The following is a 16,744-nucleotide window of genomic DNA, read 5'->3' as shown; positions in this document are numbered from 1 at the left end:
GAACGGATCCCGTTTGCAGCCAGAGGTACCACTGTGCTGTTTCTATAGCAAAGGGATGCTTTCCGAATTTTGCACCTGGGCAGATGACAAACATAATACGCTTACAGTCACCTTGTAGGGAATGTCAACTGGTCCGTCCCCCCCTCCCCCCCAAAGAAAACCTTGGAGGGTTTCAACAGGCAGAGCAAGTATGCAGTAGTACTTTTTTGTACTGTGTGTTGCTTGCACCCTCTAGAGGCCAGGAGTGTGCGGAACACAAAACCCTCGAGGAAGCTGGCTTTCAAAACATTTTGCGGCTGTAAAGCGAATTATTCAGCACTGCAAGGGTCAGGCACGATGAGCTAAATACAGAGCATCAGACTCCACTGGGGAAGAGTTGTGGGGCTGCTTCTTTTCAGTTCTACGACATTCTGCAGTCAGGGTTGTATAGAATAGGGATTAAAGCCTACAGAGAATAGTCCGCTCAGAGTACTGGCCTCTTATGGGGCAGTGTCTAGTGTACAGCTGCCCCACCTTTGAGAAAACTGTAAGGAATCTTAAGAACACAAGAAGAGCCTGCTGGATGAGGCCAGTGGCCCATCTAGCCCAGTTCTCACAATGTCCAGAGAGATGCCCATTATGGGAAACCCACAAGCAGGATTTGAGCACAAGAGCCACTCTCCCCTCCTGTGGTTTCCAACACAAAGGTAAAGGGACCCCTGACCATTAGGTCCAGTCATGGCCGACTCTGGGGTTGTGGCGCTCCTCTCGCTTTACTGGCCAAGGGAGCCGGCATACAGCTTCCGGGTCATGTGGCCAGCATGAATAAGCCGCTTCTGGCGAACCAGAGCAGCGCACGGAAACGCCGTTTACCTTCCCGCTAGAGTGGTACCTATGCACTTTACTTGCACTTTGATGTGCTTTCGAACTGCTAGGTTGGACCGGGCAACAGGAGCTCACCCCATCGCGGGGATTCGAACTGCCAACCTTCTGATTGGCAAGTCCTAGGCTCTGCGGTTTAACCCACAGCGCCACCCGTGTCCCAGCATGGCTGCCTCCAATTGTGGAGGCAAGAGCATATAGCTGTCATGGCTAGCAGCCTTCAGTAGCCCTCTCCCCCATGAATTTGTCTAATCCTCTTTCAAAGCCACCAAGTTTGGGGACAATCATTGCCTCCTGCAGAAGGGGGTTCCACAGTTTCTTCCACCACCTCAACCAGATTTGTCTTTGGCGGAACACACAAGCAAAATGTGCCCTTGTCCCATGCCTGTGAAAGCCCCCGCAGCCAAGGGGGAGAGCCACTGCCACAGCGGAGTCTGCAGCCTGGACAACGTCCACCCACCCCTCTTGCATGGCATCACTGCCTCTTAAGCAACACTAAGCCAACTCTAAGGCTGGGAGTGGACTGTCCACATGGGGCATAGCACAATCTAGCTCGGGGGTCAGCAAACTACGGTCTGCAGGCTGGATCCAGCCCAATTGCCCTCAGGATCCGGCCTGCAGATGGACATTCCGTGGATTGGAGATTCTGCTTTTTCCCCGTTAATTTTTTTTCGGCGCTACCATTTTTTTCGGCACCATTTCCCCCCCTCTCACACACCACAGCGCCTCCTCCCTGTGCCTCTCCAGAGCCAGCCAGCCCTTTTGGGCCACTCGTCTTTCCGCCACCGCCGCCAGCTGCACTCTCCCAACCACGGCACCGGTACCTGCCCTGGCGAGCGGGAGATGCCGTTGTAGGTGGTGGCGGGAAGAGCAGCCCCAAAGCAGCTCTCGCAGGGGCAGGCACAGGAGCCACGGTTGGGAGAGCGCAGCGCCGACGGTAGCAGCGTAGGTAGGCAGGGGGGAGGAGGGGCTGGGGAGAGAGCCCCCTCTGCCACACATGTGGTCTGGCCCGCCACAAGGTCTGGGGGACAGTGAACCGGCCCCCTCTCCAAAAGGTTGGCTTGAAGAGTCCAAGAGTCCACCCATCAGCAAATGGAAACTACCACATAAGGCTTGGGAGGTTCTGGCAAGAGATGAATGATCACGGAGGGATCTCATAACTCTCAGCCACTCAGCAAGACCAGAGCCTGCAAAGGATTCGGGTGCAGGCATGCAGACACAAACGTCTAGGCTTGCCAGGCGTTCAGCAGCTGCACGTGGGTGTCTGCAAAGTCTCACCCCAGGAATGTGTCTTATATTAAGTCAGGCAGCTGGGCCCATCTCAGCACCAACAGAAGGGATGGAGACTGAACAGTGCCGGCCCACTCATGAGGCAAGGTGAAGCAGGCACCGGAGATGGCATCCCTGCCTCACTGCTTCTGCCACCGCCAGAACGCTCCGCTCTTGCCGACTCTTGGCAAGAGGGGTGTTCCAGTGGCAGCAGAAGGGCTGGGGTGGTGCAGCAGGGACGGCGGGTTGGGGTGAGGGGTACGGCTGCATATTCCAGGTTTACCTCTGGGTGAAACAGGGCAGGCTGCCCCTGGGGCCGAGGGATCTCTTCAGCCAGTCGCCTCTACTCCCTCCTAGCGCTGCAACAGCAATTTTGTCAAGCCCAAATGTGCCGTTAAGTAACTCCATGTGCCGTGCCAGAACCGCCACCCCCTTGCCCTAATTAGAAAACAGCCTCAGCTCCAGCAGCGCTGTTTGTCAAGCCTAAATGCGGCACGGGCGGCTGTTTTTGGCATAGGACCTTACTTGCAACACATGGGAAGGTCAACCTCCCCAACTTCTGTGCTGCAGCATCCCTGCATTGCAAATAGGCTTTGAGGGGGCGGCGCAGTAATACTGCAATAAGTTCTCCCCCACTGCCTGATTAAGGTTAAGAGTGCTGGATTATGTGTGGCAGAAAGCATGGCTGATGGGTCATATATGTGCATGCAGGCGGACACAGGTGCGTCTGTGTGGGTATCCCTGCCCACGCCTTCTGCCAAGTCAGGCCAAAGGGTCTACCTCACCCCAGAATGGACTGCTCTGGCTGAAAGGGGCTCCCAAGCACTTTCCTAAGCCGGTTATTGCAGGCTCTTTAGGTGAACACACTGGGGACCTCATCTGGGACTTTACATACGCACAAAACCAGCTCCAGGAATGAATGAAACCCCTGTACAGTGGTCCCTCGGGTTAAGAACTGAATTCGTTCCGGAGGTCCATTCTTAACCTGAAACTGTTCTTAACCTGAAGCACCACTTTAGCTAATGGGGCCTCCTGCTGCCGCCGCACCGCCAGAGCACAATTTCTGTTCTCATCCTGAAGCAAAGTTCTTAACCCGAGGTAATATTCTGGGTTAGCGGAGTCTGTAACCTGAAGCGTATGTAACCTGAAGCATATGTAACCCGAGGTACCACTGTACATCAAACTGCCAGACAGGGGACTCCAGATAGGCTAGACTTGTCCTCCCCCTGCAGCCAAGAGGCTGACATGCTGGCAGAGGCTTTAACTTCCCCTCCTCTGCTGTCAATGCAGAAGGAAGTGCCTGATAAAGGGAAAGTATTTTCTTTTTTTAAAAAACAAACCAGCTCACAGGGTTCCTTGGCAAGGAGGTGGAAAGCAAACACACCACCTCTGGGTTGGCCCACAACACACCTGAAAGTGGCAAGCGTTGGGTCCACTCTGGAGATGCTTCAGCCCACAGAAGAAGCTTTGGCTGCTGCCCAGACCCCAGGTAGCCCCTCCCAAGAGGTCAGGCAAATGCTTGCCTTGCCTCCAAGTCCTTGGGCCGAAGCAACAGCCCAGAGAGGAACACCCCGCCATTCCAGAGGACTGTCCACTCCAGCTTCCGCCAGGCACCCGTGAGAGGAGAGAGCGGCTCACCCTTCTTTGCTTTTAAGGCAAATTTCACCTAACACCTTTATTAACACAGACGGTGTGCTCAGACAGAAACCAAAACGTCCATTAATTTAAGAGAGAACAATGTGGTGTTGTCATCAACATCCGTAACGCAGCGGGCAGCAGCAGCAGCAGCACAGCCCTCTTTCTTCAGAAACCATCCTAGAATACTTGAGGAGGTGCCTGCCCACGGCTTAAGAAACCAAATGGAAACCGGAGGAACCGGATTCCACGCCTGGATGAAAACAAAAAGCCCTTTGCACTCCAGGTTTCTTATTTGCACTTTCATTGTCCTCTTCTCCCAATGTTCTCAGGTATTTGTGAAGCTTGATTTTCACTCAAGGCGGCGTTCTCCCAGGTTATTAAAACTGTTGAATGGGGGGGAGAGGAGATATGCCAGCAATCTTTTTTTTAAAAAAACGGGGCTTTCAATTTATAACCTTGAGTACTGCAAGAACAGTGCAGCTCTAGGAAATCTGTGCAAATGATCATCCCTAGATTGCCAAATGAAGTTATGTCTACAGCCTCCACACATACTGCCCCCCCGAAGCATCCTTGAAAGGACTCCCCAGTCAAAATGGGGCAAGAGGGGGTTCCCGCTTCCTAGTCACTGAGGCAAGATCCATTTGCACAAATGCTGATCACAGATTTGCCTCCAAAAAACGAGAAAGAGACATGTAGGATTCTGGGCTCTTGCCCACCTCTCCCTTACAAAGTCACGATATGTTCTGAACAAGTAGTGTCTATGAAAAGCCAGTCTCTCCATTGCTTCTCCATGGATTTCGACAAATAAAACTCTTTGGAAGAATCCTGGCAGTGGGAAGGGCTTGGGTGTGCCGATCATTAAGTCCATTCGAACCCCGGTCAAACCTTGGAACACCTTCACACCAGGGAAGAGGTGAGTCCATGGACAAAAGCACCTTTTGCGAAATGTTTTTGGCTTTTAAACGTGAAGAAGACGGCAACAGCTCATTGCGGGGCTCCAACCAGTTTAAGAGACGCAGGATCCAGATTTGGACAGGGCTGCTGCCTTCCTTGGCCACAAGCAGGCTGTCAAGAAAGCACAACCACCCCGGAGTGTGGGCCGCCCAGGTCTGCAGCTGCTTGCCTGGCAATTTACGGTCTGTTCGTCCCAAACGTGTCCCTTGGACAGGCGAAAGGGTGAGGGGAACCCGGCCGCAGCCCAGGGACCTCTCGCTTCACTTGGGGTGAGTGTGTTCCCTCGTGAACAGAAGACACTGAGGGGCGGCTGGGAGGAGGGCTCAATACATCTTCTGGCGGCTGGGCAAGATGGCTTCCTTAATGAACGAGAAGATGACCAGAATGCCAGACCGCTTCCCTCTCTTCCCTTTCGTGAAGTAGTTCGATACCACATCGTCTGAGGAGAGAAAGAGAAAGCCAGGGAGTCATCACATCATCAATTTGGGGGGGGGGGGAGAGGGAGGGAGGGAGTCCTGCTGTAGCCGTTGCCTTTAAGCACTGCACTATGAGACTTGTAGTTCCTAGGAGGCATCGCTCAATAGCCCAGATTGGGAGTGTGCCCCTTTGCCTAGGAGATTTGATCAGCTGGCTGGGCTGAAGGTAAGACAGGGCACTCTCTTGGCATTCTGTGCATCCACGTATCCAGAAAGTCAACTTTCTTGTCCTTAAGATGGCACTGGTAAGCTTAAAATTTCCCAAAATCTAAAGCCACCAGTCCAACCCCAACCATTTCAGTCACCACCAGCCCTGACTTGCACGGCTGCCTCCTCCTCCATCCCCTGTTCTTTCCAGCAAATTCTGCTATACATCTAGGGAATGCAAAATAATAACACAAGTCATTTATTTCAGCCGCAGAATCTGCTACAGAGTTCCCACCATTCTGGTCAGCAGGCCTCTCAACCTGGTGTCTGAAATATGTTTTGGGCTACAACTCCCATCATCCCAGCAGCTGCCGTCCACCAAGGCATACCATTTGGTCCAGAAACACTGGCTTGCAGCATCTCTCTGAGGCAGGGGGCACCCACAGCCTCACTTGGAGGCACCAGGAGCTGAACCTGGGACCTTGAGCACAGAAAGGCTGTGCTTCTGCTGCCGAGCTGAAGACGCCCCTCCCCAGAAATTCCCTGCAGGACACCAGGCCGGGGGAAGGCAGGGGCTGCAAAGGCCAGGCCTGCGGAACTCACCTCCTGGTTGCACCGTGGAAGGCAGCACATTCTCCCCAGCTGACAAGGAAACAAAGAAGGCAAAGGGGATTAGCCACAGGCAGAAGGTGAAGTAGGCAAGCACCTGGGGGCGAAACATGGAGAGAGCATCAAGAAGAGCCGCAACCAACGCTGCTCTGCAAATAAGATAAAACCCACAGGGTCCCAGAAAGCCACACGAGAGACAGAGTCTTAGTCCCCAGGAACAAGAGTGGCCCTGTCCTCAGGGTGGCCAGCCAGATGCCCGTGGGAAAGCAGCAAGCAGGACTCTCTCCTCTCCAGCACCTTGTATCCAGATGCACTGCTGCCTCCAAGGCAGAGCAGAGCCATCCATCAAAAGCCCTCTCCTCCATGAATTAGAGGCAGTTTCAACAGCTAGCAGTGCAAGTGTGAGATCAGATGGGAGACTGATCCCTTTCTCTTTTTAGCAGAGGTGCTACACATGCAACACAAAATGGGAGCATTTTGTTTAATAATAATAATAATAATAATAATAATAATAATAATAATAATAATATCCCACCCATCCGGCTGGGCTTCCCCAGCCACTCTGGGCGGCTTCCAACAGAACACTAAAATACAATAACCTATTAAACATTAAAAGCTTCCCTAAACAGGGCTGCCTTCAGATGTCTTCTAAAAGTCTGGTAGTTGTTTTTCTCTTTGACATCTGATGGATGTTCCACAGGGAGGGCGCCACCACCAAGAAGGCCCTCTGCCTGGTTCCCTGTAACTTGGCTTCTCGCAGCGAGGGAACTGCCAGAAGGCCCTCGGCGTTGGACCTCAGTGTCCGGGCAGAACGATGGGGGTGGAGACGCTCCTTCAGGTATACTGGACCGATAGTGATAGAACAGAGCTGCCTCTGCCTGCTGAGACGGTGGCACCCTTTAGATTGCAGTAAGGGCCCTTTAAGATCAACATCAACACCAGCAACCACCCAGAGCCAGCATATAAACGCTTTGCCATGAGACTCTCAAACCTTTCAGCTGTCTTTTGGCTAGGTCCAGAGAAACTAGAAAATGTGGTGCAGACCCAACAGGGGAAACTCAGCCAGATGGAAGGCGTATAAATAATATAATAATAATTAAAATTATTATTTACCATGGCAGCTCACCTCTGCCCTCCTCCCCAATGCCCAAGCTCCATGGGACAGCCAGTGGCATCTCTTACCTCCGAGAACGGGTAATACTCTTCCGCAAAATACTGGAACGCTAAGTAGTGGTTCAGCACAACCAACACTGCCAATTGGGGGGAAAAGCAAATTACAAGATGAGAAGCAGCAGCCATGCCTCCCTCCTGCCCATCGCCACCAATTCCATTGCGAGTTCCTGTGAGCAAAACTCCAACCCCAGAAATCTGTAAAACCTCTGAATCCTGGGTTCAAACAGAAGCAACTGAATTGAGTGACTATGCAAAAGGGAGGGGAGGAAAACACCCTAGTTTTGCTGATGCGGCTGAATGAGTGTTATTCTTTCTATGGCACCTTCAGAGTTCGAGGTGTTTTACAGAGTAAAAAAAGCAAGAAGGCAAGTTTGCATTCTGAATGCTGATGGGTGGGGATGGTAACAGGAAGAATATGCACATTTAACCTTTGCTTCAGTGAAGGGTGGAGCTCAGACTAAAAGGACCGGACATTGTCCTTAGCACAGAAGAGCAGTCCAGATAAGATAAATGAAGCAACCCCAGCTTCATTCGCTCATTATATGAGGCCAACAGCCTCCTCCGGTCTCCTCCTGCAGCTGCCTAACCCTCCAGAACAGATCCAACGCCAAGCAAGTGGCCAGTTGCTGCACTGTACCCTGGCACCTATTTGGGCTGTCCAGCCTTCCAGGCTGCATTCAAGCAGCCGGTCTCAGCCTATGGAGCCTTGCCTGTCTACAGGCGTAACACGCCAGCACAATTTTCCATTGCACCAACTTCCATATTGGGATCCCCCCCTGAAGGTACAAGCCTCCTTCTCAATGATTCCCACTTCTTCCACTGGGGAAAAATAGTGACCATCTTCCACCTGGGAGAGCAAGAACACAGTGACAAGTGCAGAGCAATTTGCTCCTTGGCCACAAGATCGATTCAAGCAAGAGTGAGACCCTCCAGACTCCGAGGAGATTCAGCACAGGCTGTTTCGACACTAGAGGTTGTCGTATCTGGTGCCCAGCATCTGAAAGGCACTCACCGCAGGACAGGATGAAGTTTGGAGAGGTGAGCATGATGAAAGGGAAGGTCTGCAGCAATCCAAAATAGACCAGGTTGGTGAAGAGGCCCACTCCCACCATGAGGCCTGGGAAGTGCTCAAAGAGGTACAGCCCAACCAGCACAGCTGTGGAGAACTAAGAGACACCATTGTCAGTGAAAGCTGTTGCCGCAGGGGAAAATGCCAACAGGCCGCAGACAAAAGGAAGATTCCCATCTCACCCAACAGCCTGTCTGGTTTCTCTGTGGTCTCTGTGGATATAGCCTCTCTATATCCATTCAGATGCACATGGAAACTAATCCCCGCTGGGGGACTTACACAAATATATACAATCTTAGTTTAGAGCAGGCATTCCCAAACTTCATTGGGCCACCACCCTTTGCTTCCATAAACTCATCCCCAGTGCAAACCACCCCACCCTATAAAAAACATTACTGTATTCACAATAGCGGATTGCACAACCAACAATGTAACAATGCAATAAAATTCAAAATAGCAACAATTAATTGCACATTCCTTCAAAATCCAATTAAAACAATTTAGTTTCGTTAATTCAAGAAAATGGATAAATTTGATCCAGTGATACCAGTTTTTCAAAGCCTGAGAATCATTTATACCTCCATCGCCCTCTGCCTGCCCTTGCCTCTTAGCCCCAAGGTAATCCCCCTTTGAGAACAACTGGTGTAAGAGGGTACCAAAAAGAGAAAGGGCCTTTTCAGTAGTGGCTTATGGCATGCTCTCCCCAAGGAGGCTTGCCTGGCACGGACACAGACTTCTTTCCAGCACCAGGCGAAGACATTTCTCCCAAGCAAAAGTGAAGCAGCCATTTAAATTTGTAAGCTGCTTTGAGACTTCTTGGGGAAAGTGACCACAAGCGCTATCTGAACCACACCTACGCAAAAGTCTGCTGAATTCAGTGGGGCTTGCTCTCAGGTAAGTGGGGTTAGGATTGCAGCTGAATGCATTGAATAAATATAAACAGTAATAATGTGAAAGGAACAAAGCAGCTGTGAGCAGCCAGCAGGAAAGACAGCAAGATCATAGAAGCTGTTAGGCTTCTCGCAACAACTATTTTACAAGTTCAGCTTTTGTTTGGAACAAGCTTCTTGCCAGGCAACTCTCTCTCTCTGTCCCCAATAAGCCGCCTGAGGAACTCCTCCCAACTGCACTTATTTTGGCCTTCCTAGTCTCACACTGTGCCAGCGAGGCTTGCACCACTGGGTGGCATTGATAAGATAAGGGAGGGAGGGAACTTGTTCCACAGGCAGCCAGAGACTTACCCAGATCATGTACTTAATGATCCTGCTGGTTGCCACTGTGTACTCTTCTATCAACTCGGCCAAGTAGTACAAGCCAGCCGCTGGAAGACAGAAGAAAAGGAGCTTGGTTGGGACACAAACACAGCTGTTCATTGAGACCAACAATTCCTACAACTTCTGGCCACATAGCCTCTGATTTATGAACTCCAAAGACAGTAAGAAACTCCAGGTCTTGTGGCTTTGGTGGGTCCATGGGAAGTGGAGCTTGGGGTTTCACTTGCCCAGCTCACATCAAGCGCTGAAGCCAAATACTCAGTTTGCAATCATTGTCACCTCAGATTTCAAATCTCTGAGCTTTTCCAGAAAACCAGCTTGCAGCACAACAAATATGCGATTGTTACTCTTTTTAAAAAGAAGTCCAAGTCTTCCCTCAAGATCCCTCGTCTTAGCACTCAAGGATTCCATCACTTCCAACGGTTACACAGCAAGCAAAACAATGGCTTTATTCTGAGAGTTTTCCTTATGGTGCTTAAATTTCCTTTGCCATGCTCTTTCCATCCTCAGTCATTGCAGCACCCCACCAGAGGGGTTGTTCAGTGTCAGCTTTGGACAAAGTCTCTGGAGACAACAGGACATAATGAGTGAAACTACCAAGGTGGAGCAACTGCGGCCACAGATCGAAAGCGAGATCCTCACTACATCCTAAATTCATGCCCCTCCTGCAGAGGTGCAAACTAAGAGGCTTCTTCTCAAAATCCGGCAAGCAAGGAATGAAGGCCTTGCCCCGCGTTGCCCCCAGCAACCAATAATCAGAGAGAGACCAGCTTCTCCCTTGCCTAAGAGCCAGGGAGCCTTGCCTAATCCTCCATTAATTGCTCTAATCTCCTTTCGGAGGCATCTAAACCCAGTTGGCCAGTCCCTACTAGGTCGCCTATTTGCAGCAAGAGACCGAGCCACATTCAAAGAGGAATTAATCTGGGAGGAAGGGAGGGACGGGCCTTAGAGGGAGATCCCAAGAAACGAAGAGGATTAGCGTGGAGGGAAGGTAAATAAAAGGTAAAGGGACCCCTGACCATTAGGTCCAGTTGTGAACGACTCTGTGATTCCCCCATTGCAGGCGGTTGGACTAGATTACTTTTGGGGGTCCATTCCAACTCTACAATCCCAGATTCTAAGCCAACCCCTCCTGCTTGCGGTAAAGGTAAAGGGACCCCCGACCATTAGGTCCAGTCGTGGCCGACTCTGGGGTTGTGGCGCTCCTCTCGCTTTACTGGCCCAGGGAGCCTGCGTACAGCTTCTGGGTCAAGTGGCCAGCAGGACTAAGCCGCTTCTGGAGAACCAGAGCAGCACACGGAAACGCCGTTTACCTTCCCGCCAGAGCCGTACCTATTTCTCTACTTGCACTTTGAGGTGCTTTCAAACTGCTAGATTGGCAGGAGCTGGGACCGAGCAACGGGAGCTCACCCCGTCGCGGGGATTCGAACCGCCGACCTTCTGATTGGCAAGTCCTAGGCTCTGTGGTTTAACCCACTTCCACCTGAAGGGAAGGCAGGGCTGTCTAATAATAATAGTAATAATAATAATAATAATAATAATAATAATAATAATAATAATATTTACACCCCGCCCATCTGGCTGGGTTTCTCCTACACGGCGGGGGCAGAAATGCTTCTGCACAGCAGCTGTTGGAAACGGCAGGAGGAGAGACGGGGCTCTTGCGGGTTTCCCACAAGAGGCACTTGGCAGGGAGCGCAGGAGGCGGACCTGGCTGGGCCACTGGCCTGACGGGCCCCATTTTCCCCCGCTTTCCCTTCTCAGCTGCTTCTCCGGGGTAGACTGCCCCTGCACAGGGAGGCTCCACGCAGGCGCAGCTCCTCGGCCACGCCCCCTCCCGGCGCCTTCCTTGCGCGCGAGGGAAGGGAGGCCGCGACCGCCTATTGGCCGGCCGGAGTCGGGCCGTACCATTGCCATACTCGAAAGGGGGGGGGGAGGAGGAGAGAGGTCGGCCGGGCCGCGGCGGAGGGAGAGACCACTTGTGGGGCTGCGGGGGGGGGAGCGGCAGGGAGGGAGGGAGGGGTGGCGGCCTCCGCCTGGTCCCGAGGGGCCTCCTCACCGATGCCGAGCGTGACGAAGGCGGCCTGGATGAGCAGCGCGAGCCAGCTCAGCGCGTACATGAACCACATCGTCGCCGTCGTCGCCTCGCCTCACCCGGCGGATCGGCAGCCCAGGCTCCGCCCCGCCACTTCCGGCCGAGGAGGAAGTGGTCGGAGGCGGCGCGTCACGGAGGGAGGCGCGGCGAAAAGGAGGGAGGCCGAGAGAGAGAGAGCGCCGCGGGGGCCTCTGGCGGCTCGGAGGACGCACTGCAGGGGGAGCTCCCCACACACGCCCGAGTTCCCACAGACAGCAAAGCAAAAGCGAGCGATGACAGCCTATATCATCCATCTATCTATCTATCTATCTATCTATCTATCTATCTATCTATAGATATAGATATATACACAGTATAGGCAGGCAATATATATATATATATATATATATATATATGCTTTCGTAGGTTTGATAGTTTTTTCTCTGGGGATGATTCTTAGCTGGATTTCTTCACTGATAGGAGAGGCTTTTATTTTTATATATATATGCTTTCGTAGATTTTCACGGGTACAGGAATGCAGGTTTTGGTGTCCTCGGGTGGAAAAGAGATAAAATCCAGTTGGAAAACCAAGGGGTCTATGAAATACCCTGCAAAGTCTGCCCAGCCACGTACATTGGACAAACAAACAGACGAATAAATGCACGTATCGCAGAACACAAGAATGCCGTCAAAAAAGAAGAAAAAACTTCCTCTCTTTTCCAACACATGAAAGAAACAGGACACGAAATTAATTTTGCAGATTCCAAATTGCTCTCTAACATGGAACATCACCACAAGAGAATAATCATGGAAGCCATCGAGATAGAGAAACACCCCCACAACATGAACAAGCGTGACGACACATCCCGCTTGCCAGACATCTGGAAATTAGCCCTCCCCACAAAAACTGACACCAGATCCAGAGGCACACAGAACGCCATCACCAATCAACCACACCAGACCCAAACCCAGACCCTCTCCACAGATAAATTACAGACACCATCCAGTAGCCAAACCATGGTGGCACCTCCGGATGCTGCACCCCCCTGCAATCCCTACACAGATCTGGCTGGCACAGGCCACAAAACCACAGCTCGCCCCTATACACGAAGCCAAGCCAGAGCACAACTAAATGCAGTACAGCCATCTTCTCAGAAAAACTCTTCACAAAGTTCAAGAGGTCAAGACACAAAGGCTTTAGCAACTAATCCACACCTAATGACCCACCTAAGTGGTACTCAGGATATCACTCAAGAAATCACTCAAGATATCCCTCAAGCAATTAAGGAACAAAAGAAGAAAAGGCACACTAGCCTGGGAACTTCCTCTCGGCCCAGAACATTGGAGGCTATACACCACACCCCTCAACAGTATTTATAGGAACTCAAACACTGAGATCCTGCTCTGTTCCAGTAACAAGAAGCCGAAAGCACCAGCCTGAAGATGACGAGTGAGACCTCGTCGAAACGTCGCCTAGACACCCCAACTTTTACACGGGAAGACACCCGAGGACACCAAAACCTGCATATATATATATATATATATACACACACACACACACACACACACACACACACAGTATAGGCAGGCTATATATATGGGGCAGTGACTTGGCTGCGGTTTCTGCGTTGCCAGGGGGTTGGACTTGATGACCCCTGGAGGCCCCTTCCCAACTGCACTTCCGCGATTCTTCTGCAATTGTAGCGAGCACCAGGCTCACCAGTAATGTTGACTTTGTGTTCCTAACAATGACTTAATTGTTGTTGTTGTTAATTACATTTCTATACCACTCTTCATCCTGGAATCACAGGACGGTTTACAATATAAAAACACAAAAATTCATGCCAAAGTAACAGACAAAAACGATACTGTTGTGTACTGAAGTTCTCACCCTGGGCCAGCAGGGGGATACTGTAGATAGTTATGCAAATAAGGGATCGAAAGTGACGTTCAGTGATTGGATAGTTTTAGAAAATTGTTACAGTTACGTTGTACTGGAGCTCTATATAAGCAGGCTGACTGAACCCTTCAGTTCAGTTCTGTTCTGGCCTTCAAGAGCTGTTTGAAAAATCGCTGTGTCGTCTGATATGTTCACCCACAACTTAACAAATACCACCACCTTCTTCTTCTTTGGCGATCCCTTGTAGCCGAGTAAGATTGTTTTCCATAAACACGGTTTTAACAATGAGTCTGTAAGTGACTGTGGAGGCCAATTCTGGATCCACACATCCTTCCACAGTGGGGACATTGGTTTCCGGGCGGGAGTTGATCCCGGTGAGGGTTTGCCAAGCGTTCCTTCCTCTTAGCACGTTTCTCCCTTGCGTCCTGAGTTTGAGCGTCTTCAAAGCCCATGACACCTTTGGTAAAGGCTGTTCTCCAACTGGAGCGCTCGCAGGCCAGTGTTTCCCAGATGCCAGTGTTTATACTACATTTTTGGTTCAAAAACCAAAGCAGTTACTTCTGGGTTTTCGGCGTTCGAAAACTGAAACGTTCAACTTCCGAGACGTTCGAGAACCAAGGTACCACTGTATTGCAATTAGTAAGCTGAATCAAAATTAGTTGCAATATTGTCTGAAAAGCCGCAGAAGAGTCTTCGGCAGGCGTTTAAAAGGAGGAGGAGAGAAAGTCCCAGGCTTTTTTTCCAAGTCCCCGTTGACCGTCCCAGAAAAGCAAGATCATTTGATGACCTGCATGTGTGAAAGAGCTGCCACGGATTGAACACTTGAACACCGCAGGCGTCTCTGTCCTTTTTGTGGCCCTCCATTTGTATCATGGGTAGGGAAATGTAAGACCATCCAGAGGGTATTTGGGCCTACCAGGCCCCCCATATTTTTGACCCTCAGCAGGATGAAGCCCAGTTAATGTGATATTTTCAGCTGAACCCAGGAAGCAGCTTGGGGTGTCCGTCTCTAGCTGCCTGGCATGTGGAACGGCTGATCCTTAGCGTACTTCTTAGTCCAGCCCCAAGCCGTCACCCCAATCGGCTCCTTTCTGGGTCTCCAGCAGACATGGGAGCCCAGGAGATGACCTTCTGCATCGGATCAGAGCCCTTTAAATGTCATGGAGGCAGCCTCTGCTCTGGGTGAGAAGCTGGGAGGCAGGCGTTCCTTCTCCTTCCCTCCCTCCTCCGACCTGCGATAATCGCAGCATTTCCTCTTTGGGAAAGAAGAGCCGGAAAACATTGGAGGCACAAGCCAGGAAAAGTCCTTTAGAAAAGGTAAAGGACATAAAACGCACGTAATTAGAGACGTTTGGCAATTGCAATGTCACGGACATCGAGGCGGATCTGCTTCCCCGAGGTTTACGGCTGGGATCAGGAAGGCTGGAGACGAGCAGTAGCAGCAGACTCAGCTCCACGTTGGCCTCATCCTGAACCCCGACAGCAGCTATTTGCCCAGCTGGCTGCCCAGGCTGGGGCTGCTTGCAGATGTAGGTGAAAACATCTGCGGGTGGTCCAAGTTGGGGAAGGCCGCCTGTATTTATTTTCATAAAACATATGCACTTCTTGATTGCAAAAACCAACCAACCTCAAAGCAGTTTACCAAAAAGGTGGAACAAGAAAATTATCCGCAAGAAAAATTAACCACAACAATTTAAGACTTTGGAAAAGTTAAACCAACAATCGTTTAGAAACAGATTCAAATTCGCAGCAGTTTTCTAAACATCTGGCTGGGCCTGTCTGAACAAAAATATTTTTTGCAGGCACCAAAAAGAGTACAGCGAAGGCTGTCAATAGTCAGGGAGTTCCAAAGTGCAGGTGCTGAGAGACTGAGAGGCGATACAAGAGCCACCTTCAAATATCTCAAGGGCTGTCACGTTGAATATGGAGCATGTTTGCTTTCTCCTGCTCTGGAGGGCAGGACTCGAACTCATGGCTTCAAGTTACAAGAAAGGAGATTCCGACTCAACATCAGGAAAAACTTTCTGACAGTAAGAGCTGTTCAGCAGTGGGATGAAAGGTGGTGGGCTCTTCTTCCTTGGAGGTTTTGAAGCAGACTGGAGATTTCTTGAGCTGAGATTCCTGCATTGCAGGGGGTTGGACTAGATGACCCTCGGGGTACCTTCCAACTCTACAATTCTACGAAATGTCGAAGGGGGCTTATGGGGCACCAGTTCTGCAGATCAAGGAGGTCAAGTGGTCATAGGTTGCTGAAGCTGGAGCCAGATGGAACGCCAATCAATCACTTCATCTTGAAATGAAGGGTAGAACCTTGAAAGAACCTTGAAGGAACTTGGGCTCATGTCCGCTGCTTGAGGGTTTGCTGGGCCATAGTTCTGAGACAGAGCATCTGCATGCAGAAGGCCTCCGCATCCCCAGGCAGGACCGGCAAAGAGCTTTCTCCTCCCATAAACCCTGGAGAGCTGCTGCCAGTCAGTGCAGACAATACTATGCTAGATGGGTCAGTGAGACCCAGTGTGGCATAGTGGTGAATATCTGATTAAACCCCTGGGAAAGTGAGGTTTAAACCCTTGCCCCTGGGCCACTCACTGCTCCTCAGCCTAATCTACCTCGCAGGGTTGTTGTAAACGTTAAATGAGGAATGGGGGAGCCATGTATGCCACCTGGAGCTCCTCAGAGGAAAATGGATCTGTTGGCACCCGTCTATCTCGAGAGACAACGGAGCGTGCCTCTGGGGCAAAACACTGCGTGAGCAGCAGTGCTATTTCAGACACGTGGTTTATATACTTAACATATGTGTTTGCCTTGTACATTTATGAACATTTATATCTGAGACCTTGGAATTCTTATAACAGTGCAGAGTGGGGACCATAGGTGCACAAACTATTCCAGAAGGAACAGGACATGTCCCCCACCAGAAGTAGCATCCTTCCCCTAACACCCCATCAAAAGTCAAAGGGACCCCTGAGCATTAGGTCCAGTCATGGCTGACTCTGGGGTTGCGGCGCTCATCTCGCTTTACTGGCCAAGGGAGCCGGCGTACAGCTTCTGGGTCATGTGGCCAGCATGACTAGGCCACTTCTGGTGAACCAGAGCAGCGCACGGAAACGCCGTTTACCTTCCCGCCGGAGCGGTACCTATTTATCTACTTGCACTTTGACGTGCTTTCGAACTGCTAGGTTGGCAGGAGCAGGGACCGAGCAACAGGAGCTCACCCCGTCGCGGGGATTCGAACCGCCGACCTTCTGATCTGAAAGCCCTAGGCTCTGTGGTTTAACCCACAGCGCCACCCGCAAAAAT

The 16,744-nt window shown here is 51.0% G+C and overlaps 1 protein-coding gene across 3 annotated transcripts; it reads right to left on the bottom strand.

Moving 5' to 3' along the window:
- Positions 1–4,632: 4,632 nt before the first annotated feature.
- Positions 4,633–11,670, bottom strand: TEX261 (testis expressed 261). 3 transcript variants are annotated; one of them, XM_028744478.2, is made up of 6 exons: positions 11,181–11,289; positions 9,438–9,517; positions 8,140–8,293; positions 7,137–7,204; positions 5,949–5,987; positions 4,633–5,161 (listed from the first exon to the last, which is right to left on the bottom strand). In XM_028744478.2, exons 1-6 carry the CDS (start codon positions 11,209–11,211, stop codon positions 4,775–4,777), a joined length of 759 nt encoding a protein of 252 aa, XP_028600311.1. In that variant the 5' UTR covers positions 11,212–11,289; the 3' UTR covers positions 4,633–4,774. The 3 variants fall into 3 exon arrangements, with proteins under 3 accessions (XP_028600311.1, XP_028600312.1, XP_028600313.1); XM_028744479.2 differs by lacking the exon at positions 11,181–11,289 and adding an exon at positions 11,530–11,670 and having other exon boundaries at positions 4,909–5,161; positions 5,949–6,051; XM_028744480.2 differs by lacking the exons at positions 7,137–7,204; positions 11,181–11,289 and adding an exon at positions 11,530–11,670 and having other exon boundaries at positions 4,944–5,161; positions 5,949–6,051.
- Between the last annotated feature and the right edge of the window lie 5,074 nt (positions 11,671–16,744).

The sequence above is a fragment of the Podarcis muralis genome, chromosome 9, assembly GCF_964188315.1.
Source record: "Podarcis muralis chromosome 9, rPodMur119.hap1.1, whole genome shotgun sequence".
Taxonomy (NCBI): Eukaryota; Metazoa; Chordata; class Lepidosauria; order Squamata; family Lacertidae; genus Podarcis; species Podarcis muralis.
Note: the sequence above shows the minus strand (reverse complement) of the source record. Positions and strands in the feature narration are given on the sequence as shown.

Bases quoted from the DNA above. Each gene is read 5' to 3' on its own strand.
- TEX261 (XM_028744478.2), bottom strand. From the start codon at position 11,211: ATGGGGCCCGTCAGGCCAGTGGCCCAGCCAG. The intron at 7,205-8,139 runs GTGAGTGCCTTT...CCCAATTGGCAG, and splicing joins AAACTTCATCCTGTCCTGCG to TGTTGGTTGTGCTGAACCAC. The intron at 5,988-7,136 runs GTAAGAGATGCC...TTTCCTTGTCAG, and splicing joins AGTATTACCCGTTCTCGGAG to CTGGGGAGAATGTGCTGCCT.